The following is a 26,219-nucleotide window of genomic DNA, read 5'->3' on the forward strand; positions in this document are numbered from 1 at the left end:
CGATATGTGACCATATTTGACTGAGAGACTGCCATTGGATTTTTTTGATATTACACCTAGCTACATGTTTAAGCATTTATTTCATATTTACATGATGTCTTCTGTGGTCTCTAACATTACAACTAGCTACATGTTTAAGCATTTATTTCATATTTACATGTCAATTTCATCTCTGACACTTATTTCAGACATGCTCTAGTATGTGAAGAGTCTGCCTGTGCTATTAACTCATTTTAGAAAAAAACACATATAATCTCATCCATGCTACATCAGAAACCTATAGTCACATTTTAACTGGCTCTAGTGATCGGCTGCAAGGCCTTCTGGTTCCTTGTGGGAGGTGGGAAAGGCTGCTTTCAGCATCAGTGCAACTGACACTTGGAATCTCTTCTCAGCAAGAACTTAAATTGAACATCCCTTAACGTAGCGTCACCTGTATGTAACCGTTTTAACTGACATGCAACTGTTTTTAACTGACTGCTGTTGTTGACTTATTGTTTTTATTTGTTGTTTCTAATGTATGTAGTCTCAGCATCATTGCAGATCTACAAGCTCATAGCGCGGCACTCGGTGCCGCGCTACAAGCTTGTAGGTCTGCTAGCTTTGACAAATCGTGAAAATGTGGCGCAAATCTTTGAATATATATTCTTTCAGAGCAAACATTTTTAACTAAAATCTTTGCTTCTGGGGGGTCCCTGGAACAACATGTTTTCAGTTGGGGGGGTCGACGGCCAAATACATAATAATCTTGGGGGTCCTTGACATGAAAGTGTTTGAGAATGACTGACATAGAAACATGGGGTTTTTCAGAAAACTGTTAGGATTTTAGAAGGCATTTGTAAGAATCGTCCTCCAGGTCAAAATGAGTTTAAACAAAACACCAAAAGGGGCTCCCGTCCCGTGCTGAACGGGTCAAATATAGAAGCCCCCGTCCCGTGTACAGCCGTGTGGTCGAGTCGCGGCGCACGAGAGCGCCGTGTGATGAGTGTAAACATGTGTACAGAATAACCAGGGCAGCGAGGAGCGTGTAAATAGCTCGACTGTAAATACTGTACGTCTGCAGTGCAGACCGAAACGACCGTGTGAGTCTCCCAAGACATGAGTCACCACGGAACTATGTCTGTGAACATTCCGTGTGTGTGCGCGACAGTGTGTGTGTGTGTGTGTGTGTGTGCGTGCGTGTAATAATCATTTAAGGAAAGTTTGTGCGTGTACTATGTGAACTATGTAATTTCTTCATTTCCAATTTACGGCCATTCAGTTGCAAAATAATTTGGGGACCCCCTAGAGTCCTAGACCCACGGTTTGACAACCCCTTCTTTAACCCATTCCTGGCGGGAACCCCTTTTGGTGTTTTAAGCATTATGTTATACTTTAGCTATTGAAAAATAGCAGCTCGTAGCGAGGCACTAGCTTGTAAATCCACTAGTTGACCTCGTTGGTACTAGTTTTTTTGTTTTCTCCCTTTTTTTGTAGGCCTCAAGATCAGCTAGAATGCTATGATTATAGTCACCAATGTACAGTTTTCAAATTTACAAATATTATTAAAAAAAATATATATTTTTTAATTTATTTACAAAATAGGTAGTATAACAACTGGTCGACTAGTAAAAATCACTAGAAGTGAAAGCCTGCGAAAGTGCGTGTGTGTGTGTGTGCGTGTGTGCGACGTGTGTGTGTGTGTGTGTGTGTGTGTGTGTGTGTGTGTGTGTGTGCGCGTGTGTGTGCGTGTACGTACATGGAGGCTGTGCGGTGGTGGGGCTGGGCGGGGGGAAGTCCTCGGTGAAGTTGACGTTGCACATGTCGCTGCCGCAGCAGCAGAAGTGGTACGTCCCGTTCTGGATCTGAGGGGGCAGGTTGGTCACCACGCAGCGGTCCCCTCGACACTCCTGCTGGTCGGCCAGGTGGGGCCAGCAGCCTGAGAGAGAGAGAGACAGAGACACAGAGAGAGAGCAGGGTTAGTGATCTGAGGGGGCAGCCTGAGAGAGAGACACAGAGACACAGAGACACAGAGACACAGAGACACAGAGAGAGAGCAGGGTTAGTGATCTGAGGGGGCCGGTTGATGACGCAGCAGTCACCTCCTCCACACCTGGTCGGCCAGGTAGAGGCCAGCAGCCTCAGTGAGGCCCCTTTTCCACCGGGGTTGAACCGGTTCGGTTCTTTCTTCCCGCCAAATATTGAACCAGTTCAGAGTGTTTCCACTGAAATTGAGTTGGTTCCGAACCATAAACGTCCGTTCCCAATGTGAACCACAAAACGGTGGTTCAGCTTTGTAATTGCACGCAGCGCTTTGTGAACCGAGACGATATAGTATAAGTGGGTGTGTCAGTAGGTTGGAACTTGTCAGTGGGTTGGGACTTGGGAGGACGCAGAACACAGTGACACACGCAACAGATATTCGATGCGATCAACCATCTTTGAACAAAAATACGTTTACATTAATTGCCAACGCAAACATGAAACGATCCAAACGTATACGGATGCATCGCGATCCAGAATCCAGCTGAGACTCGCGGGGCGTTATAATAACTTGTAACCCTGACATCACAACCTCGTGGATACCGTTTACATCGGTTTGTGTTGTGCAACGCCCTCGGGGCGTCTGCGGGCATGACGGATCCTTCTCCTTTTCAACATTTTGTGTTTAGGTATAATAGCGCCACCAAATGAACCGGCCGTCAATCTGGTGGAAATGCAGCCGGTTCGCGACCGGTTTGCAAAAAGCACCAAGGTTCGGAACGGCACAGAATTAAGAAAGTAATCGCTATCAAAAGTTGCATTTAACCCCATGCTTGAATGACCCCGCCCCCCTGTCAAAAACGAAAGAAAGCAGCAAATGGAAAAAAATGAACACAACAATCTTTTACTTTCTCTCATGACAACCTAAAACATGAACCTTGGTTGAAAAAAACTAAAGTTGTTCTTTAAAAAACTTTAACTCTGAAAGAATATATATATATATATATATATATATATATATATATATATTTTTTTTTTTTTTTTTTTTTCAAAGAAAATAAAGAAGAGCAGAACAAACACAAACAAAGTTGATTCAGACAATATAGAGCATCACCAAAACTCATGTGGTTTTATTTTTTCATAAAAATGTTTCCTGATTCCTGTTGATTTTACTATTTGAAGATCTGGATCCGGATCCACGGATCCGGTCCGAGTTTTCTTCCCAATAAAATGGACAAATCAACAGAAGATAACATTTTTATGAAAAAATAAAACCACATGAGTTTTGGTGATGCTCTACATTGTCTGAATCAACATTGTTTGTGTTTGTTTACGTACTAAAAGAGTGACTTTGAGAGCTGTTTTAGCTACAATGTAAGGCAATGAGGAGCATATTTTGAATTATCAATTTCTAATCACTGGAGCAGTTATTTTTTATTTCTTGTCCACATTTGGAGTTGCATCATGGCAAAGTAACTACACAACCCAAACCTCAAAAAAAGTGGTCTTACCCTTTAAGTTAACGAATTTTGGGCGGGAACCCCTTTTGGTGTTTTAAGCACTATGTTATACAGACCCGGAGCGACGGACCTTTTTGTGATGACGTCATCAAAACGGGTCTCATATCATCCGGTGGATTTTCCCGTACGACTCAAAACTGCTTGAAAACGTGGAGTAAACAATGAAAACATAACTCGGGCGACTCGCCAACCGCAGGGCAAGTGTTCTACAATTGTGACCAAATTTGAGAGACTGCCATTGGATTTTTTTTTTCATGTCATATGAAAGCAGGGAATCAGTTTTGGAGATATGGCTTATAGAGTAATGTCTTGCAGAGAAACAGCGAGCTGAGAAAACAGGCTTGAAAGGTTCACTTCTGTGGTCTCTAACATTACACCTAGCTACATGTTTAAGCATTTATTTCATATTTATTTTTCGATTTCAGCTCCGACACTTATTTCAGACATGCTCTAGTATGTGAAGAGTCTGCCTGTGCTATTCACTCTTTTTGGGGAAAAAAAGGTTTTTCTCCTCTGGAATTTGTGCGATGGCAGGCTCTCAGTCAAATCTGGTCACAATTGATTAACTGAAAATATGTTGTTTCAGGGACCCCCCCAGAAGCGGAAATATGAGATTAAAACAGTTGCTGTGAAAGAATATATATTCAAAGACTTATTCAATAATAGCAGATCTTACAAGACACTTACGCGCTTGTAGATCTGCTATTTTTCCAACAGCTAAAGTTTAAAATAATGGTTCTAGTGGTTAAAAGCTATAAGGTGACACAGATGCGTCCTCAGGTTGAAATGGGGTAAGCCGACGGAGTATGTCCTCAAGCGCGGATTATTAGAACAAGACGTTATTTCGCAACATAATTATTTCAGCGCCTCGTTGCCCGTGTACAAACGCCATTATTCTAAATCTAAATGAAACGCTTCCCTCCTGCAGGCTAGAGCCATTGTCCACCCCATGGGGATACGGTCAGCATTTTATTATACCGACCAGTTCCTTTCCCCTCCATCAGGCTGTCCAGGGGGAGGTAGTTTAGAGACCAGGATTACTGCATTCTTTTGTGAGGGTACCTACCCTAGGGGACACGGGGAGAACATGTGAGGGTACCTACCCTAGGGGACACGGGGAGAACATGTGAGGGTACCTACCCTAGGGGACACGGGGAGAACATGTGAGGGTACCTACCCTAGGGGACACGCAGAGAACATGTGAGGGTACCTACCCTAGGGGACATGTGGAGAACATGTGAGGGTACCTACCCTAAGAGACATGGGGAGAACATGCAAACTCCACACAGAAAGGCCCTTTCGCCAACCCCGCCTCGGGTATGGGCATTGGGCACTGATGCGTGTTACCAGAAGATGTAACACGCCCCCAGCGCCCACAGCGGGAATCGAACCCAGGTTCTTCTAGCTGTGAGGCGACAGCACTACCGACTGTGGGAATAGAACCCAGGACCTTCTAGCTGTGAAGGCGACAGCGCTACCGACTGTGGGAATAGAACCTAGGTCCTTCTAGCTGTGAAGGCGACAGCACTACCGACTGTGGGAATCGAACCCAGGTCCTTCTAGCTGTGAAGGCGACAGCACTACCGACTGTGGGAATAGAACCCAGGACCTTTTAGCTGTGAAGGCGACAGCACTACCGACTGTGGGAATAGAACCCAGGACCTTCTAGCTGTGAAGGCGACAGCACTACCGACTGTGGGAATAGAACCCAGGACCTTCTAGCTGTGAAGGCGACAGCGCTACAGACTGTGGGAATAGAACCCAGGACCTTCTAGCTGTGAAGGCGACAGCACTACCGACTGTGGGAATAGAACCCAGGACCTTCTAGCTGTGAAGGCGACAGCACTACCGACTGTGGGAATAGAACCCAGGACCTTCTAGCTGTGAAGGCGACAGCGCTACAGACTGTGGGAATAGAACCCAGGACCTTCTAGCTGTGAAGGCGACAGCACTACCGACTGTGGGAATAGAACCCAGGACCTTCTAGCTGTGAAGGCGACAGCACTACCGACTGTGGGAATAGAACCCAGGACCTTCTAGCTGTGAAGGCGACAGCGCTACCGACTGTGTTACCATGCCACCGTAAATGTACTTAATATAATGCGATCCCGTCACCATGCAAACGGGGTCTGAGGACCTGCTCACTTTAATTAAACTAATGCACGCTCGTACCCGACGCCCTTCCTGACTCTCATCCTCCCGTTTAGTGTCCTCCGCCAGGCTTCTCTCATTGTTGTGGTGAATGGTGCATTTATACAGCGCCTTTATCCAAGGCGCTTTACACATAGATCATGCATTACATTCACACACATACATTCATACACCGATGGCGTGAGGTACCCTCACAAAAAACATGCAGTAAATCCTGGTCTCTAAACTGCCTCCCCCCTGGCCAGCCATGCATGAAGGAAGCATGAGTTCAAGTCCGTTGCTCTCCCCAGGTTGGCGGAGGGAGTATAGAGCCCAGGATCACGTTAGATAATTGACACCTAACACCCTAAAAGGACCACAACGGAAACAAGAGTCTGTATCACTTTGAATGAATTTTCAATAAAGTAAATCAATCAATCAATCAATCAATCAATCAATCCAACCTTGTTTGACCAGGTGCACGTCGCCGGGCGGACTCTTCTCCCACAGGCCATAGCAGTGGCTTCCCTTGTCACAGCTGACCGAGTTGTTCTCGGGCGAGATGCGGCCCTCGTCGCCCGGTGGCGGAGGCACCCCGCGGTGCGACTCCCCGTCCGACGGCTGCGGCTGCTGGCGGTCCATGAACGCACACACCCGCTCCTCGCCCTGGGTCGCTGTGGAGGAGGAGGGAGAGGATGGAGAGGAGGAGGAGGAGGAGAAGGGAGAGGAGGAGGAGGAGGAAGGAGAGGAGGAGGGAGAGGAGGGAGAGGAGGGAGAGGAGGGAGAGGAGGAGGAGGAGGAGAAGGGAGAGGAGGAGGAAGGAGAGGAGGAGGGAGAGGAGGAGGGAGAGGAGGAGGGAGAGGAGGGAGAGGAGGAGGAGGAGGAGAAGGGAGAGGAGGAGGAGGAGAAGGGAGAGGAGGAGGAGGAGGAAGGAGAGGAGGAGGGATAGGAGGAGGAGGAGAAGGGAGAGGAGGAGGAGGAAGGAGAGGAGGAGGGAGAGGAGGAGGAGGAGGAGGAGGAGAAGGGAGAGGAGGAGGAGGAAGGAGAGGAGGAGGGAGAGGAGGCAAACTGTCATTACAGAGATTAACGCATTTTGACCTGAGATCAGATTCTAAAAATGTCTTCTACATCCTGACAGTTTTCTGAAAAAGCTATGTTTCTAGTCGTTCTTCGATCTTTCAAAAATAGCAGATCTACAAGCTCATAGCGATTTTGCTAGCTTTAGTTATAATAATCACGTCTTCTGTTTTCTACATGAATATAACCATATGAAATAAAATGGGAGTTAAATGCTGCAATTTGAAAAAAATGGCAAAATATGACTCCTAACGTTGTTGAAGTGGGACTCGTAAAATGTCCCTGGGCTGGGACTCTAAAAGACCATCCCTGCTTCCCGGCTGGGACTCATTACATTGAAAACCCATTTACATCACTGCATTACAAACGTCTTTTTACAAGATGCGTTTCGTCAAAGTCACGTTAACAGACACAAATGGTAAATGTTGCATTTATATAGCGCCTTTATCCAATGCACTTTACATAGAATGTGCAATACAGTCACATTCACACACACATTCACAGACCTTTACATAGAATGTGCATTACATACACACACACACACACACACACACACACACACACACACACACACACACACACACACACACACACACACACACACACACCTTTACATAGAATGTGCATTACATTCACACACCTTTACATAGAATGTGCATTACATTCACACACCTTTACATAGAATGTGCATTACATTCACACACCTTTACATAGAATGTGCATTACATTCACACACCTTTACATAGAATGTGCATTACATTCACACACCTTTACATAGAATGTGCATTACATTCACCCATTCACACACATTCACACACCTTTACATAGAATGTGCATTACATTCACACATTCACACACCTTTACATAGAATGTGCATTACATTCACACATTCACACACCTTTACATAGAATGTGCATTACATTCACACATTCACACACCTTTACATAGAATGTGCATTACATTCACACATTCACACACATTCAGACCTTTACATAGAATGTGCATTACATTCACACACCTTTACATAGAATGTGCATTACATTCACACACCTTTACATAGAATGTGCATTACATTCACATACACACACACATTCACGCACCTTTACATAGATTGTGCATTAGATTCACACATTCACAGTTTTTCACACACACATGCACACACCTTTACATAGATTGTGCAATTCTTGCTCAAGGACACTTGGACACCAACTCTGGGGGAGCCCACAGGATTCGAACCGGGAACCTTGCGGTTCCCATCCGGCCACTCTGCCTCTACAAGCAGGTGTATGTAGAAGGAAAAAAATCACACCCGTGTGAAGTGAGGGGCGCTCTTATCATCGTACATCGTCGCACATCGTCTCTTTCTGGTTCAATCACAATTTACGGCCACACCTTTGACCTTTGCCATCAATGTTTGTGTTTGAGTTGGTGCACAAACTCAAAACTAGATAGGTCTATGCTGTTACTGTGTGTGTGTGTGTGTGTGTGTGTGTGTGTGTGTGTGTGTGTGTGTGTGCGACTGTGCGCTCATTTGTATTCGCCGCTTCATGCCTGCTTGTTGTTGAAGACCGCAGTGAACTCCCTTCACAGAAAAACACTCAAACAAACATGGACAATTTAGATGATAAAATCAAATCAGAAAATCCACCCCTTTTGAAATGGAAAATGAATGTCATGGCGCACGCACGCACACACGCACGCACACAAAGGCTGCTTTCAACTGCAGCTGGTGCTCTGACTCAGAACGAAATGTTAAATTAAATAAAAGTTATATTAAAACGGGGACGATAATAAGTGCAGAAAGTGAGAAGTGGCGACGCGTGGAGGAGGAGGAACACTCGCTGAACTGTGCAGCTGTCCGTGGACAGCTGATTAACCCATTCTGAACGGGCACCCATTTTGGTGTTAGCATCATGTTATGCTTTAGCTATTTAAAAATAGCAGATCTACAAGCTCATATCGCGATAGGTCTTGTAGGTCTGCTATTTTTAGAAAAATCGAAGAACGACTGACATTTTTTAGAATCTGATCTCAGTTCAGAATGGGTTAATCAGACCAGTGTGTGTCCAGTGGAAACCTCGTATGAAACTGATCTCAGGTCAGAATGGGTTAAGCCCCTCAGGACGGGAACCCCCTTTGGTGTTTTATAACAAAGCATTGTTATAATTTAGCTACTGAAAAATAGCAGACCTACGAGCTCGTAGCGCGGCACTGCTACAAATCGTGAAAATGTCTAATACATTTCTTATCCCACGATTTTGTAACCCATTTTTCACCCCTGTGTCAATCATCTAATGTGATCCTGGGCTCTACACACCCTCCACCAACCTAGTCCCCATATATGGGGGACAAGGGGAGAGCAACGGACTTGAACTCATGCTTCCTTCATGACTGAGTGTCCAAGTTGCTCCTTTACACCTGACAGGGGGGAGTTTTCCCTGGTTGGACGTAGCGCGTGGAAAATCGTGAAAATGTGTCGCATATATATATATATATATTCTTTCAGAGCGAACATTTTTAATCTTTGCTTCTGGGGGGTCCCTGGAACAAGGACCCCATATGAAATACTTTGAAAACCACCACTGACATAGAAACAGGATTTAGAAGACTTTTTTATTTTTTTGAGAGAGAGAGAGAGAGAGAGAGAGAGAGAGAGAGAGAGAGAGAGAATCTGCCTCATTCGGTTTAAATGGGTTAAGCTTAATCGATGACTCTGCGCCAGTAAACGAAGTGCCCTGCGCGAGACGCGAGTGCAACGTGTCCCTCGAACAAAAACGATGCCGTTAGCATCAACGTTACGGGCCAACAATAAATGATGCTTTAGCAGCGTGACGCTGGTCCTGTGTTGGCACCACTTTAAACATCTCTTTTACGCGCACGCACACACACACACACACACACACACACACACACACACACACACACACACACACACACACACACACACACACACACACACACACACACACACACACACACACACACACACACACACACTCTAAGGCTGTCCCCATTTTTGCGGAGCACATGCAGCAGCATGACGCTGTGTGTGTGTGTGTGTGTGTGCGCGCACGCGTGTGTGTTGGGAGAGAGAGAGGGGGAGACACGCTGCGCTCTTCTCATGTTCAAGACGGATATGTCGTGCTGTCATTATAGTGTATTAAAACACTCAAAATGCACACCTTCCCGGTCGGCCAACCCGGTAGCAACCCTCACCAAGCCCTGATGAAACATTATTTCACTGATAGTCTATGCAACGTCGCCCGTCGCCCCGGAGGATCTATTTATGAATTGCAGCCTGGTTAAAAGCACTCGGAGAAATTAATTAATTAGAACCAATTAACCAAATGGTTCGGAAGTTCGCTCGGAAATTCCTGCAAATGTTCAAGTCCTAAAAACAGGGCTAGGGTACAGCCTTAACACACACACACACACACACACACATAACTCTAGGAAACTTACATACCTTTACCTTTATACCTGCACTTTATACCTGCACCAATCAATCAACAGCTGCAAAGTACTGCGGATAACTGTGAGGACTGGACTGTGTGACCCCGACCAATCAATGACCCTGACCAGTTATAACCTAGTGTACCAATACCTGCCCTAACTTTAACCCATTCCGGGGCGGGAACCCCATTTGGTGTTTTAAGCATTATTTTATACTTTAGCTATTGAAAAATAGCAGATCTACAAGCTCATAGCGCGGCACTGAGCCGAGAGACAGACAGACAGACAGACAGACAGACAGACAGGTCCAGCTACTCTTCGGTGTAGAGACCTACCATCAAGCCTCTTAAAATAACATGTTGCTCAAATTGCTAGCGTTGCCATGCCAACTGGGTTAATACCTGCACCAGCCTGTTATGGAGTGTCTGTGTGTGTGTGTGTGTGTGTGTGTGTGTGTGTGTGTGTGTGGTGTTGGTTGTTGCGGCTGCAGAGCGGGCCGACCAACAGCGAACACACATTTTAACCCCATTTAGGCCTGACGTCTGATGTTAGGCCTGATGTTCACTGTGAAAGAGATTTGCGCCACATTTTCAAGATTTTTCCAAAAATAACAGACCTACAAGACACTGTGCCGCTATATGAGTGCTATATGAGCTTGTAGAGCTGCCATTTTTCAATAGCTAAAGTATACCATAATATGAGATGTTATAAAACTATTAGAAATAATAATAATTCATTTATATGGGGTTTCAAGGTTCACCGCATATCTAAAAAGCACATAACTAAACCCAAATGTGTGGGAGGTCTAAGCCTCCCTAACTTCCAGCATTATTATTGGGCTGCTAACTCTAGAGCTTTAATGTACTGGATAGACGCTTATCCAGGCAAAATCACCAGCTCAACCCCCTCATGGCTCACCATAGAACAGGATATCCATAAAACGTCCCTGCCTGCCCTTTTGTTTTCAACAAAAAAATCCCTGGCTTCCATCTCTAATATTTTCTTGGTTAAACATTCTGAGAATCTGGTACCAAATAAGGAAAGCATATAAACTACCTGAAATATCTGCTTATATGCCTATACATTATAATCATGCTTTCACCCCTTCACTGGATAAGAACAGCTTCACACTCTGGGAGAATAATGGCATAAACACTTTATCTGACCTTTATATTGATAATGTCTTTGCCTCTTTTACACAACTTCGGGAGTTTTACACACTCCCGACTTCACAGTTCTTCCGATACCTCCAGGTCAGAGACTATACGCGCAGAAATATACCACATTTTGAATCTACTCTTCCTCCCTCACATGATTTCTATGCAATCATGAACCAACTCCCTGATTCCAAGGGTCTGGTTTCACAAATGGTAGACTTTTTCACATCATATGAATCTCCCTCTACACAACACCTGAAAGAGGCCTGGGAGGAAGATCTAGTTATAACAATTGATGATGATGCCTGGGAATCATATCTTAACACCATACAGTTGCTCCATAAACTCCAGACATCAATTGATCCAATTTAAGGTAATCCACAGGTTGCATTATTCCTGCACTAAGCTACACTCATTTTATCCCTCTGTTTCTCCACTATGCTCAAAGTGTAACACGGCAGAGGGCTCCCTAGGATATCTATTTTGGTCGTGCCCTAAACTAACAAAATTTTGGAGTGACATCTTTAAGTTTTTCTCAGACGTGTTTGACTGTGTTATCACCCCAGACCCCTACTGTGCTATCCTGGGCGGATTTCAAGACCTGTCATTTCTGACTCACTACCAACATAAAGCCATACAATATGGCATGGTTATCGCAAAAAGGAATATTCTGACCCATTGGAAAGGAGTGGAAGTACCCACTAGCCAATGTATGGCTAGCAGAATTGACCAACCTGCTACAAATGGAAAAGATAATATATGACGTTTCTCATAAAACGAAAGTATTTGACAGAATGTGGCAACAATTTTTTTCTCACCTATCATTAACAGGCTGAAGTATGTATGCACATAAATGTTTCATTTATTTTTTTATTTTCTAAAAAACTTAACTGTGATCTATTGTATAGTATTACTTTCATTTGTGTATGTTTCGTTTCTGTGCTAAATGTATTATTTTTCCTTTTTCTTTCCTTTGAATGGGGGGGTGGGAAGGATTTATGTGTGTGTATATGTGTGTGATGTGATTGTTTGTAAAGTATGTCTTGTCTTTAAACCTGAAAATGTATAAATAAAATTGTAAAAAAAGAATATATATATATATATATATTATTATCACACGGCTGTAAAATGCAGGCCTACAAGTAAGTTTACCATCTGAGATATTACATATAATTTGTGGGGTCCTTGACATGAAATATCGAGCACCACTGATACAGAAACATGAGGTCAGACATCAGGCCTAAATGGGTTTAAACTCAAGTACTTTTTGAATTCCAGACTTTCACCTGTAAAGCTGTAAGAGAGTATTCCTATATTACAGTTTCTTCAGAAGCCTGGAAGCAGCTCTCCAGGCTCCGTGACGGCAGGCTTCCAGTCACTAACACAGGATTCCAGATGTAAGCCGTAAAGCCTGATTTGATTTGGGGGTTGGGTGTCTTGGCAGGTGAAAAGCCAGCAGGGACACGAGAGACATCAACAAGGGGAAGTAGAACACTTATACCGATAGCAACGGAACATAAAGCATTTATTTTATTTATTGGATTGTTTATGGCAAAATGTGAAAATGTTGTATTTTTTTCCCCATAGAAAACTTCACTCCACTGGCTCCCAGTCAAGTTCAGATTCAAGTTCAAATACTCACCACCACCACATACAAAGCCCTCAATAACCAGGCCCACCCTCTACCTCTCTGAACTCATCCAACGCCATGCCCCAACACCAACGCACTCCCTGAGGTCACCCACTGCCAACCAACTGCATCCCCACAAGTCCAACAAGCGACCTTAGGGTGACAGGGCCTTTGCCACACCTCGTCTCTGTGGAACTCACATCAGAGCTGCCCCCCACCTTCGAAACTTTCAAAAGCACACTCAAAACCCACCTTTTCAGACTGCCCCCCCCCCTCCCCCCCACAAACACTTTTGTTTGAAGTTTGAACTAGTTTATTTAAAAAAAAAAAAATGTTTCGATTTTTCTGTCATGTAAAGCGACTTTGAGTATCTTCAAAAGCGTTATATATAAATTGTATGCATTAGTATTACTTCCTCGCTCAGATTACACATTTCCATCTACAGCAAGCATATAGACCCATCTGAACTGATTGGTGCTGTACTGTAGTGTACTGTACTGTACCGTACTGTACAAGCCCTCCTCTCTGGCCTGCGTGCGTGCGTGCGTGTGTGCGCGCGCAACAGCGACACTTAGTGATCAACAGACACCATTTTCATACTCGGACGGAAGGACGGACGGACCCACGTTGCTTGTCTCTAGAAGTGGCTCGCACCACTCAAGAAATAACAGATCTCATAGAGGCATTATGACAGAAGTGGATTGAATTATACAGTAGTTTCCTATGACAGTGGGTCTGGATATGAGATCACACAGAGAGAGAGAACCCGGCCGGACCGGGTCTGAATCCCGCCTTTTCCTCTTGTGAATCCCCACCCCCTTCCTAGGATTCTAGAGAGGAAAGACGCAAGGGTGTGGATTTCCTGTTATAAACACAGAACATGACACAGTCTAGCAGCGTGCGTGGCTTCCCTGCAGCGATGTAGCGATGGACGTGAGGAGAGAAAGAATGTTACTACAATCTCAAGTACACCGTCAAGTACTCGTACTCGGGACCGGCCCCCGACACTTTGACCTGAGAACCAAAACATCCAATTGACACTATAGGCTGAACGAATGCAACGGGAGCAAGTCTGACCCAACTCTGCAGAAAATCACCAAATAAAACAGCCGATCTACAAGCATAAACGATGGAGATCCATCTGCATCTATGGGGAAAAATCACAGTTTCAGACCCACAGGACCACGGCCAGGGTGCCGGCCCGGTTGCGGCGAGCCGTCCCACGTCCGAAACGGTAGAGAAATGAGTTACCATGTGGGGGGTCCCCCGGAACGTCCAGTAACGTGGTCAGGTGTGGTCACCTCACCACCGGAGCGGTGGTCACCTCACCACCGGAGCGGTGGTCACCTCACCACCGGAGCGGTGGTCACCTCCCCACCGGAGCGGTGGTCACCTCACCACCGGAGCGGTGGTCACCTCACCACCGGAGCCGGTGGTCACCTCACCACCGGAGCGGAGGTGGTCACCTCACCTCAGGTGTGGTCACCTCACCACCGGAGCGGTGGTCACCTCACCACCGGAGCGGTGGTCACCTCACCACCGGAGCCGGTGGTCACCTCACCTCCGGAGCGGAGGTGGTCACCTCACCTCAGGTGTGGTCACCTCACCACCGGAGCGGTGGTCGCCTCACCACCGGAGGGGAGGTGGTCACTGGTCACCTCACCACCGGAGCGGAGGTGGTCACCTCACCTCAGGTGTGGTCACCTCACCACCGGAGCGGTGGTCACCTCACCACCGGAGCGGTGGTCACCTCAGCACCGGAGCGGAGGTGGTCACCTCACCTCAGGTGTGGTCACCTCACCACCGAAAATCCACACTATGAATGAGCCTTAACTGGCATGTTGAGCCTACGACAATCTGACATCTAGACAGCAGTGTCTAGTGTCTATTTAAAACGCATATGTTTTTTGACTGGGGAGTCATATTTTGACAGCAGAAAGTGCCTGTCATAATTTCAATCAAAAGATTGGACAGTGTTAGGATATCCATTTTGTATTCATCCTTAGGGCCCCAAATCACACCTTAGAAAGCATGAGTGTCTATTTCAAACAAATAGTTTTTGTTTGACTGTGGAGTCATATCTCTCTCCAGTCGACCAATGGGCTGAGCTCTCTCTCCAGTCGACCAATGGGCTGAGCTCTCTCTCCCCAGTCGACCAATGAGCTGAGCTCTCTCTCCCTAGCCGACCAATGGGCTGAGCTCTCTCTCTCCAGTTGACCAATGGGCTTAGCAAGGCTCTCTCTCTCTCCCCCCAGTCGACCAATGGGCTTAGCCGGGCTCTCTCTCTCTCCCCAGTCGACCAATGGACTGAGCCGTTGCGTTTGTGTGAAGCGTGCACTGCTGTGTGAGCTTTGTTGTGTTATTGTGGGTCAGAGTGTGCACGGCCAGTGGAGCGAGGCAGATTGGAGCAAGAGAGAGAGAGAGAGAGAGAGAGACTTAGCCACCGTAGCACAAGGTTCCAGGGTAGTTTTCCTCTCAGATTGCTCACTGGGTGAGAGCAGGAACCACTGTGTGTGTGTGTGTGTGTGTGTGTACCCATGGCCCAGTTATTTGCTAATCTCTCACCCATTCCAAAACACCCCCCCCCCCCCCCCCCGGCCTTCAACACCCTCCATCTCAGCCTCACTACCGAAAAACATTCTGTCACACACACACACACACACACACACACACACACACACACACACACACACACACACACACACACACACACACACACACACACACACACACACACACACACACACACACACACACACACACACACACACACACACACACACACACACACACACACACACACACACACACACACACACACACACACACCTAGAGGACTTGATTAAAATAATAATTCACCGTGTGTACACTGCTTCCAAGCCCGTGTTGTAAACATGAAAGATGGAGACAGAAAGAGAGGGGCGGACTCATGTATTAGGCAGACAGACGAGTTCATGTTCAAATGAAGGATGCATCTTTAACCCGTTCTGAACGGGAACCCCTTCTGGTGTTTTAAGCATCATGTTATGCTTTAGCTGTTGAGAAAAAGCAGATCTACAAGCTCATCTGAAACATATTTTCAGATGTGGGTCGACGGCCAAATCCTACAAATAATTCTGGGGGTCCTCGACATGAAAAAGGTTGAGCACCACTGACAGAAACATAGGTTTTTGAGTGGTGCAGACACTTCCTTAAGTGCGTATGTGTGTGTGTGGGTGCCTGCCTGCCTGCCTGGCTGGCTGGGTGTGTCTGAGCACGAAAACAGCATGTTTGTCACCACCTGTGTGCAACCTAACACACACACAAACACACACGCACATATTAACTGTATATATGGTGATTTTGGGTGTGCCAGTACAGTACAGTACAGTACAGTACAGTACAGTACAGTACAGTACAGTACAGTACAGTACAGTACAGTACAGTACAGTACAGTACAGTACAGTAGAGGGTACAGTACAGCAGATGGTACAGTAGAGGGACCCCCACACCGTAACTCTGTCATTTCTCTACCGTTTCGGACGCGGGGCGGCTCACCGGAATCGGGCCGGCACCCTGGGTGCGTTCCTGTGGGTCTGGAACTCCCCCCCCCCCCCCCCGCCGGGGACCCCCACACGGAGTTGCACAACTTACTTCACACGGGTGTGATTTTCTAAAAGGATTTAGAAGACATTTTATTTTTTTAGAATCGGCCTCAGGTCTACATGGGTTAAAAGCAGAGCGACTTTAATGTGCGCCCATCTGTTGCCCCTGGACACCCCCCCCCCCCCCCTCCCGTACCCCACCCTAACCCGCCACACATTCCCTCCACACCCCCTCCTCACGTCTGTCTGGGTCTCGTACAGTTATGCTAATCCTGAGGCTTACGCCGGCCAGGCAGGCTGAAGGCCTGCGCCGGGATCGACTGCCATGAACTGACCCCCCCACTGACCCCCCCCCCCGCCCCTGACCCACCACAACTTTCCCAAATATGCGATCAAAACAAATATGGCACAGTGACCTATATGGTGAATGTGTGTGTATGTGTGTGTGTGTGTGTGTGTGTGTGTGTGTGTGTGTGTGTGTAAGGAGTAATATCAGACAGATTAGTGTGTGTTTAGGGGGGGTGTGTGCTGAGCTACTAAGGTTGGGCGATATGCCAATTGTTTGCAATCACTTATCGTCTTTTTGATGTGGTGTCATAATTATATACCGTATGGCACACTGACTAGCACGAAAATGACAACATGGCACTTAATAAAGGTGAAAAAGGTTGCAGACCCCTGCCTTAGGGTACTCAACATGTCCGGGCTCACATTCTATTGTGTGGCCTCTTCATCCATGATCCATCTCACCATGCATGGCCCTTCAGTATATGGATACTGGGCGCTATGAACACAAGACCATGGTGGGTGGTAGGGTACCCCACCGCCATGTCAAAACTAACACAATCCTTCATGTTTTCATTTTCGACCGTTAAATCAGTGCTGAGGATTCCGCTGTGTGTAGTAAAGACCTCGCAGCTCTCCAAGGACGCGCATTCTTTTTCTTTCTTTTTTTAAGCGAGAGTGCAGTGACCCGCACGATGCCAGGTACGTTCACTCACTCGTAGACACTCTGCAGAAATCCCCCCACGCTATTTCTAGGCAAGAATTATGAAAGCACGACGACCCACAACAACAGATAACTTTAGTTTTTTTTTTCTTTTCTTCTCCAGAGCCCCCCCTCCCAGACCGACAGATCGTCTCTGTGACTCAAGGAGAATGCTGGCTGCTAATCACAGGCTGTCACTCCCAGTTACCGTCCCAAGGCTGCACCTTTTGTTTTCATCAAACATCCTCTAATTTCTCTCTCTCATTCGCGCGCTCTCTCTCTCTCTCTCAGTCTCTCTCTCTCTCTCAACTACAAACTGGACTGAAGGCTGTTTTATTCCACCTCCACCCGTTGCCAACTCCGACCAGGGCCGGTCAACTACACCGGGGGTTCTCAGCGTTTTTTGGCCGTGGGACGGTGGGACCCCCGGAAATGCTTCGGGCCGTGTCTCGCGCCTAGCCCAGCGCTATACTCAACCCGTCATGGTCATACCAATAAAACATATTTTTGTTCTGCTTTCACTGTGGAAAAGTCATTTCTAGCATTTCTAACGACACGATGCGATCATGCGCTACCGAGCGGTTTGCTCTACCTGCTGACAAAAAGTGGGCGTGTCATTGTCGATTTGCAAGTCCACAAGCACAGCCGCAGCATGCATCCACGACGCGTTGAGCAGTTGTAGATCCGCTCGCGTTCGGTAAACAAGGCCGTCTTCATATGAGGAGTGCAAACAAGTTACGGGCACGGACAGAAAACAGCATGGTTTGTGCTTTTGTGCAAAGAAGATCCTCCTGGCTTGTTTCGGATCAACCTACAGTATGTATGTGGAATTATCAAGTCAAAACTTTCATTGACAAGCATCAAGAATGCCTGCCAGACCTGAGGAGGCATGCCAGACCTGAGGAGTGGCATAAATGCAGACTCAAATGCAGACTCAAGTGTCACATTAAGTAAGACATTTCTCTCCCCCTCTCTCTCCATCCCTCCCTCTCTCTCCTTCTATCTCTCCTATCTCTCCCCTCTATCTATCTATCTCTCTCTCCCTCCCTCTCTCTCCTCCCTCTCTCTCCTATCTCTCCCCCTCCCCCCTATCTCCCTCTCTCCCCCTCTCTCTCCCCCTCTCTCTCTCATATCTTCATCTCTCCCTCCTATTCCCTCTCTCTCCTATCTCTCTCCCTCTCTCTCCTACCTCTCTCACTCCCTCTCTCTCCTATCTATCTCTCTCCCTCCTCTCTCTCTCCCTCCTAACTTGTAGGTCTGGGGTTTTTTTATCGTGAAAATGTGGCGCAAATCTTTGAATATATATTTTTGTGTGATTTGTCAGTGATTTTCTAACACACTATGAGTAGTCTAAAAATTGAAAAATTTGGCTTTTATTCACAAAATGTGAAGAGAACATGAACAGATTACTGTATATCAGAGGTAGACAAAGGGGCCAATACTAGGCCTACTGACATTAATAAGCCAAATCACAGTCTCATGGACTGGTACAAATAATATCATACCTATAAATTATAGTTTTTGGAAACAAACATATATTTTTCCTACTTTCAGGCTCTCTGGATATGATGATAAGGCTCATGATTCCAGATCAAGAAACAGGCTTCATTCACCAAATGTGAATAGTAACAGTGCAACAATGTAACAATATGTCAGGAAAAAGGCAAAATACTAAAATTAAATATAGGTCTATACTTCAACATCAACATCTGCCTACAGCTGGCTTGACAAACAACAGAGAATCATGAATATCTTCCAGTGATATTCAGTCACACTTTACTTTCCTAATTACTGCCTACAAATTAAAACTAATAGTTTCATAAATCAGCTAAATCAGGTTTGATTTGGTCGACATCTGTTTGCGTTAACCCATTCTGGGTGGGAACCCCTTTTGGTGTTTTAAGCATTATGTTATACTTTAGCCATTGAAAAATAGCAGATCTACAAGTTTGTAGGTCTGCTATTTTTGAAAAATCATGAAAATGTAGTGCAAATCTTTGCATATATATTCTTTCAGAGCACGTTTTTAACTCAAATCTTTGCTTCTGGGGTGGGGTCCCTGGAACAACATATTTTCAGATGGGGTACGTCGGCAGCCAATTACATAATAATCTTGGGGGTCCTTGACATGAAATAAATTGAGAACCACTGACATAGAAACATGGGTTTTTCAGAAAACTGTCAGGATTTAGAAGACATTTGTAGAATCTAAGTTAGGTGTAGAGAGAGAACTGATTGACATAGAGAAGATTGACATAGAGAACTGATTGACATAGAGAACTGATTGACACAGAGAACTGATTGACACAGAGAACTGATTGACAGAGAACTGATTGACATAGAGAAGATTGACATAGAGAACTGATTGACATAGAGAACTGATTGACACAGAGAACTGATTGACACAGATAACTGAGCCTTTTGAGGTGTGCATCGGCCTTTTGCTATAAAACATAAGAGAACAAACTATAGGACACTCAAAAAGGCATGTAAAAACTGGACTAGCCCGTTTGGAAGAAGAAAGAAAACAAATAAATAAAAGATTCACCAGCGCAATGTTTGATCCATTATTATACTAATCCAATTCATTCAGGTGTGCCTGTGTGTCACACATTGATATGAACACTTCCGTTGTCCCTTTCAGTGAGCCAACGGAGATACACACACACACACACACACACACACACACACACACACCGCCAGACTAGAGCTCTGTGGGTTGGTCACCCTCACAGCATGGGACACACACACACACACCACCAGACTAGGGCTCTGTGGGTTGGTCACCCTCACAGCATGGGACACACACACACACACCACCAGACTAGGGCTCTGTGGGTTGGTCACCCTCACAGCATGGGACACACACACACACCGCCAGACTAGGGCTCTGTGGGTTGGTCACCCTCACAGCATGGGGCACACACACACACACACACACCGCCAGACTAGGGCTCTGTGGGTTGGTCACCCTCACAGCATGGGGCACACACACACACACACACACACACACACACACACACACACACACACACACACACACACACACACACACACACACACACACACACACACACACACACACACACACACACACACACACACACACACACACACACACACACACCACCAGACTAGGGCTCTGTGGGTTGGTCACCCTCACAGCATGGGGCACACACACACACACACATACCGCCAGACTAGGGCTCTGTGGGTTGGTCACCCTCACAGCATGGGGCACACACACACACACACACACACACACACAACCAGACTAGCAGAGCTAATGAGCATTAAAGCACCACTTTATTCCAGGCTATAATAGTGTACAATGACTAATCCTGTTTGTGCCCCCCCCCCTCCAAACTCCAGATTACCTGGGGAGAACAGTTCAAAACAGCCTACGGTATACTTACTGTCTGAGACGCTGTTGGGTTTTTTTTGGCAGCAATTTGACATAGTTTTAGTCAAAATAGTTTTTACTCATATTTTAGTCATCTGAAATGTTTTAGTGTTCATCTAAGTCGACTAAATATACAATTGATTTTGTCGACTAAAATGTATTTTGTCGGGCCCTTTTGTTCAGATTTTATACTTGGTTTGCATGCTAACAATAGTCCATCTACAAGCTCACAACATGTCACGCTTGTAGCTATTTTCAGAGCACAACCAAACACAAAATATCTCTTAACACATCTTGGTGTTTTAAACATTGTTATAATTTAGCTATTGAAAAATAGCAGATCTACAAGCTCATGCAAGCTTGTAGGTCTGCTTTTTCTGAAAAATCGTGAAAATGTGACGCAAAATTGGAATATATATTTATTCCAAACGAACGTTTTGAACTCAAATCTTTGCTTCTTGGGGGGGTCCCTGAAACAACATATTTTCAGATGGGTCGGCAACCAAATACATATAACTTTTGGGGTTTGAGAACCACAAACATGAGGTTTTTCAGAAAACTGTCAGGATTTAGAAGACATTTGTAGAATCGTTCCCAGGTCAAAATGGGTTAATCTCCACTAGTCCCTCCCCTAGTCTAGTTTTTATTTGTCGACGAAATTATCAATATATTTAGTCATCGTTTTAGTCGCCACGGCTTAGTTTTTAGTTAGTTTTCGTCAGTAAAAAAAGTTAGTCGACAAAGCATTTTTCGTCATAGTTTTAGTCGACAAAATCAACACTGGTCTGTTGTGTGTGTGTCACACGCTTGCTCACCCCTCTTTATTTGTGTCTTAACTGAATCAAATTAGTAGGACAACTGCATAGGCAGGACAGACAAAATAAAGAAGGCATTTATTAACACAATCTGTGCCGGGATTCCTTCAAAATAGGAGCTCTGGGGTGCCAGAAACCCACGACCCGGAAACAATCTGCTAAAAACAGTTTGCTTTACATTGCTAGCTTACATTGCTATCGTTTTAATTTTTCCAAAAAGCGTTCATATTTTGCGGGAGAGAGGGATGAGGATCAAGAATGAAGCGCTAGTGTATTAGTGTGGACACATCCTACGGATGGAAACGGTTAATATGTGACCAAATTTGACTGAGAGACTGCCTCACTGCCATTGGATTTTGTTTGAACCCCTGTTGGTGTTTTAAGGATTATGTTATGCTTTTAGCTGTTGAAAAATAGCACATCTACAAGCTTGTAGGTCTGCTATTTTTGAAGAATCGTGAAAATGTGGCGCAAATCATTGAATATATATTCTTTCAGAGCCAACGTTTTTTAATCAAATCTTTGCTTCTGGGGTTGGGGGAGGTTCCTGAAACAACAGATTTTCAAATGGGGGTCAGCGGCCAAATACATATAATTCTGGGGGTCCTTGACATGAAATAGCTTGAGCACCAGTGACATAGGTTTTTTTTTCAGAAAACTGTCAGGATTTGTAGAGGTCGAAAAAACCTCTGTTTCTACGTCAGTCGTTCTGAAAGATTTTCATTTCAAGGACCCCCAGAATGATATGTATTTGGCTCCAGACCCCCATCTGAAAATATGTTGTTCCAGGGACCCCCCAGAAGCAAAGATTTTAGTTAAAAGCATCTCTGAAATAATATATGTTCAAGGTTTTGCATCACATTTTCATGATTTTTCTAAAATAGCAGATCTACAAGCTCGCAGTGCGGTGTCGCGCTATGAGCTTGTATATCTGCTATTTTTCAATATCTATAACATAATGCTTAAAACACCAAAAGGGGTTCCTGCCCAGAATGGGTTGATGCTTTGAAGGCTGTGGATATTTTCTGTTTCCATGCCATCCTGACATTTTGCCAGGGTATGCGGTTATTACGGTATATGATGGCATTTGTGTAAAATAAAAATAAAGGAAAATAATTAAATAAATGTAAAAGCATGTGCTGACAGGCGATGGAACTCATTGTGGCATGTACGACGTCATTGTCTAGCCTACAATGCTGCGTCTAACATGCAAAACAACGAATAGTGACAATAGTGCCCTTCTTCCGTAGATTCTGCATAGTGGATACGGCCCGACACCGTCGATCTACAAGCTTACGAGATGGAAAGTGAACAACACAGCCAGCCAGCAGCCAAAATGCTGCTCAATTCTATTCAAATAGTACAAGGTACCAACAAAAGGGTAATCCTATTATTAAATATCTATTTACTTAGTAGTTAATATTGCAAAACGTATTTAAAGGCTTCTCTATGTGGAGTTTGCATGTTCTCCCCGTGTCCCCTAGGGTAGGTACCCTCACATGTTCTCCCCGTGTCCCCTAGGGTAGGTACCCTCACATGTTCTCCCCGTGTCCCCTAGGGTATGTACCCTCACATGTTCTCCCCGTGTCCCCTAGGGTAGGTACCCTCACATGTTCTCCCAGTGTCCCCTAGGGTAGATACCCTCACATGTTCTCCCCGTGTCCCCTAGGGTAGGTAGCCTCACATGTTCTCCCAGTGTCCCCTACGGTGTTTCGGAATGGGGGTCTGTCACCAGGGTAGATACCCTCACATGTTCTCCCGTGTCCCCTAGAGTAGATACCCTCACAGGTTCTCCCCGTGTCCCCTAGGGAAGGTACCCTCACATGTTCTCCCAGTGTCCCCTAGGGTAGGTACCCTCACATGTTCTCCCCGTGTCCCCTAGGGTAGGTACCCTCACATGTTCTGTTGCCCTGGGTACAATTAGGAGGAGCTCTGACAGGCCTTTCATACAACAGCAGTGTGATGAAGAGTGAAGATGAGCACAAAAGACAAATATTCATGATTGAGTGCCGAGAAGTGTTTAATGGGCAGAGTGCTGCCTGAGGGACGCTAATTCCTTAGTCTCAATGAATCGGTCTCATAAAAAGTTGATATTGTCCAAGCAACGATTTTTCAAGATGAGCAACAGCGCAATCTGTGCCATGCAGCAAGACAGGTCCGGGCAATATTGATTATATATTACAACCTTTAGTGCATATTATCATTGTGGCAGGAAACTGCGTCAGCATTATAGCTTCTTGTCCGTGGATTCTACATCAACAACGACTCACCTCTTCAGACTGCATGTTGGCCCGCAGCACTTGCACTAGCCTCAATGACCTCACAGCCCACAGGCGGATGCCAAGGCTAAACTTATGTCATTAAGATAGCATTTGATGTAGACATAGCACTCTATAGTGTACACTCGTAGCGTTACTGTACAGATTGTCTAGTGTTGTGACAGATGCTAGGTTCTTAGTAGCTTGCTTATGACTATTTCTGTATTGTGTATTGTGTCGTTCTCGTCTTGCTTAATGTAATTCGCTCTGGATTAAGAGCGTCTGCTAAATGCCTAGATTGTAAATTGATCGTTTTGTGTGTAGATACTAGATAGATACTGACGCACATGCTTTGAATACGTGTTTTGTCCAATTAATCTAATTTTCAAGCCAGGTTTTGTTCTGCACCGCTCCGTAAATATTCTTGATTCATTTCCACGGCCATCTGTTCTGGAACACCTTTTTCATGCATCCCCCCCCCTCCCCACGTGACTGGCAAACTGTGCTAAAGCATCCAAACATGTTGTGGTTTTGTAATTTGTATTGCTCTCCCTCCTCCCCACTATAATATTCCTCATTGTGCAGTCTCGACGTGTACAAATCAGGCGTGGTAACTATCAGGTGCTCTGCTTGACAGAACAACCCAGCCAAGGTAGTAGTGGTGGAGTCGACAGACTGGACACTGACGCTGCGGGCCAGAGCAGATGAAGGTAGTAGTGGTGTAGTCGACAGACTGGACACCGACGCTGCGGGCCAGAGCAGATGAAGGTAGTAGTGGTGTAGTCGACAGACTGGACACCGACGCTGCGGGCCAGAGCAGATGAAGGTAGTAGTGGTGGAGTCGACAGACTGGACACCGACAATGCGGGCCAGAGCAGATGAAGCTGAAAGGATTCTGTTCGGCTCGCCTCGGGCTCAGCACTGACTCTGATATGCAGTTTGGTGCTGCTCCTTCACACACAGTCACTGCCTCCCATTCCCCTCGGGAATGGGAGGTCCACCACTAGGGCTGGGGAACCTTTAGGATTTTAACCCATTCTGACCTGAGATCAGATTAAAAAAATGTCTTCTACATCCTGACAGTTTTCTGATGTTTCTATGTCAGTCGTTCTTCGATTAGATAGATCTACTATTTTTCAATAGCTAAAGCATGACATAATGCTAATACCAAAAGGGGTTCCCGCCCAAAATGGGTTAACGATTCCGGTTCTTTAATTAACCCATTTAGACCCGAGGACCCCATCTGAAAATATGTTGTTCCAGGTACCCCCCCCAGAATCAAAGATTTCAGTTAAAATGTGCTAGTAGTGCGCTATGAACTTGTAGATCTGCTATTTTTCAATAGCTAAAGCATAACATGATGAATGGGTTAACGATTCCCTCTTCTTAACGGTCCTTAACTGTTTCAAGGCCCGGTTAGCTCAACCGTCTGGGCACCTATAGGCTGCTGAGCCAGCCTCACGGCGTGCCGCGGGTTCGACTCCCGATCCCGGCGGCCTTTACCGTGTTTCCCCCCCCCCTCCCGCCCCTTTCCTGTCAATCTACTTTCAACCTATCAATAAAAAAGGCAGAAAAAGCCCAACTAAAAAAAATCTTAAAAAATAAAAAAAATAAAAACAAACGGTTCTGGACTTCTGGAATCTCGGAACAGGGTCTGAAAAAGAAGCCGGCTCTGGGTGCCAAACTGCCAACACCTACCTACCCACCCACCACAACATGCCTTGAATCATGCCACCTCACGACTCACGGCGGGTACATCCATCCGACATATTCAGTACAAACCAATAAATTGTTATTTAGGGGTTCCTGTCTGACCACACACACACACACACACAACTATTAAGGAGGCCAAAATGTAGTGCAGTACACCACGTATTCACGCCCACACACACAGACAGCACTCGCACTGGGCTTCAACGTGGAGGGCAAATTAATCTCCACAAGACCACCCAGCGCACACACACACACGCACACAGTGTAACCACGGCGTCAAAGATTCCACAGCCTAAAATTACCTATCTTGTCAAGCAATTCTCTTGCCTTCCCACGCATTCCGTTGATTTTTTTCGCCCCATCCTCTGCGCCTCCCTCCCTCCCTTGCTCGCTCCCTGCCCCCCCAATCTAGCTCTCTTTTCTACTGCTGTGCAGAGCAGCAGCAGACCCAGTCATTATCTTATCTCGTTCAAGGTTTCACAGAAGCTTGGCTGAAGCCCAAAGTCAAGAACAGGGGGGCACAAGTTGG

General features: G+C 45.7%; 1 protein-coding gene across 1 annotated transcript in view; it reads right to left on the reverse strand.

Moving 5' to 3' along the window:
• Positions 1 to 26,219, reverse strand: part of bmpr2b (bone morphogenetic protein receptor, type II b (serine/threonine kinase)) — a 61,610-nt gene that overhangs the window by 33,222 nt on the left and 2,169 nt on the right. The window contains exons 3-4 of the mRNA XM_083759049.1: positions 6,077 to 6,286; positions 1,739 to 1,918 (exon numbers count right to left, since the gene is read on the reverse strand). Of these exons, the coding sequence (XP_083615175.1) occupies positions 1,739 to 1,918; positions 6,077 to 6,286 (390 nt within the window). The remainder of the gene's footprint in view (positions 1 to 1,738; positions 1,919 to 6,076; positions 6,287 to 26,219) is intronic.

The sequence above is a fragment of the Protomyctophum parallelum genome (assembly GCF_964188405.1).
Source record: "Protomyctophum parallelum genome assembly, chromosome: 23".
In the NCBI taxonomy this organism is placed as follows: domain Eukaryota; kingdom Metazoa; phylum Chordata; class Actinopteri; order Myctophiformes; family Myctophidae; genus Protomyctophum; species Protomyctophum parallelum.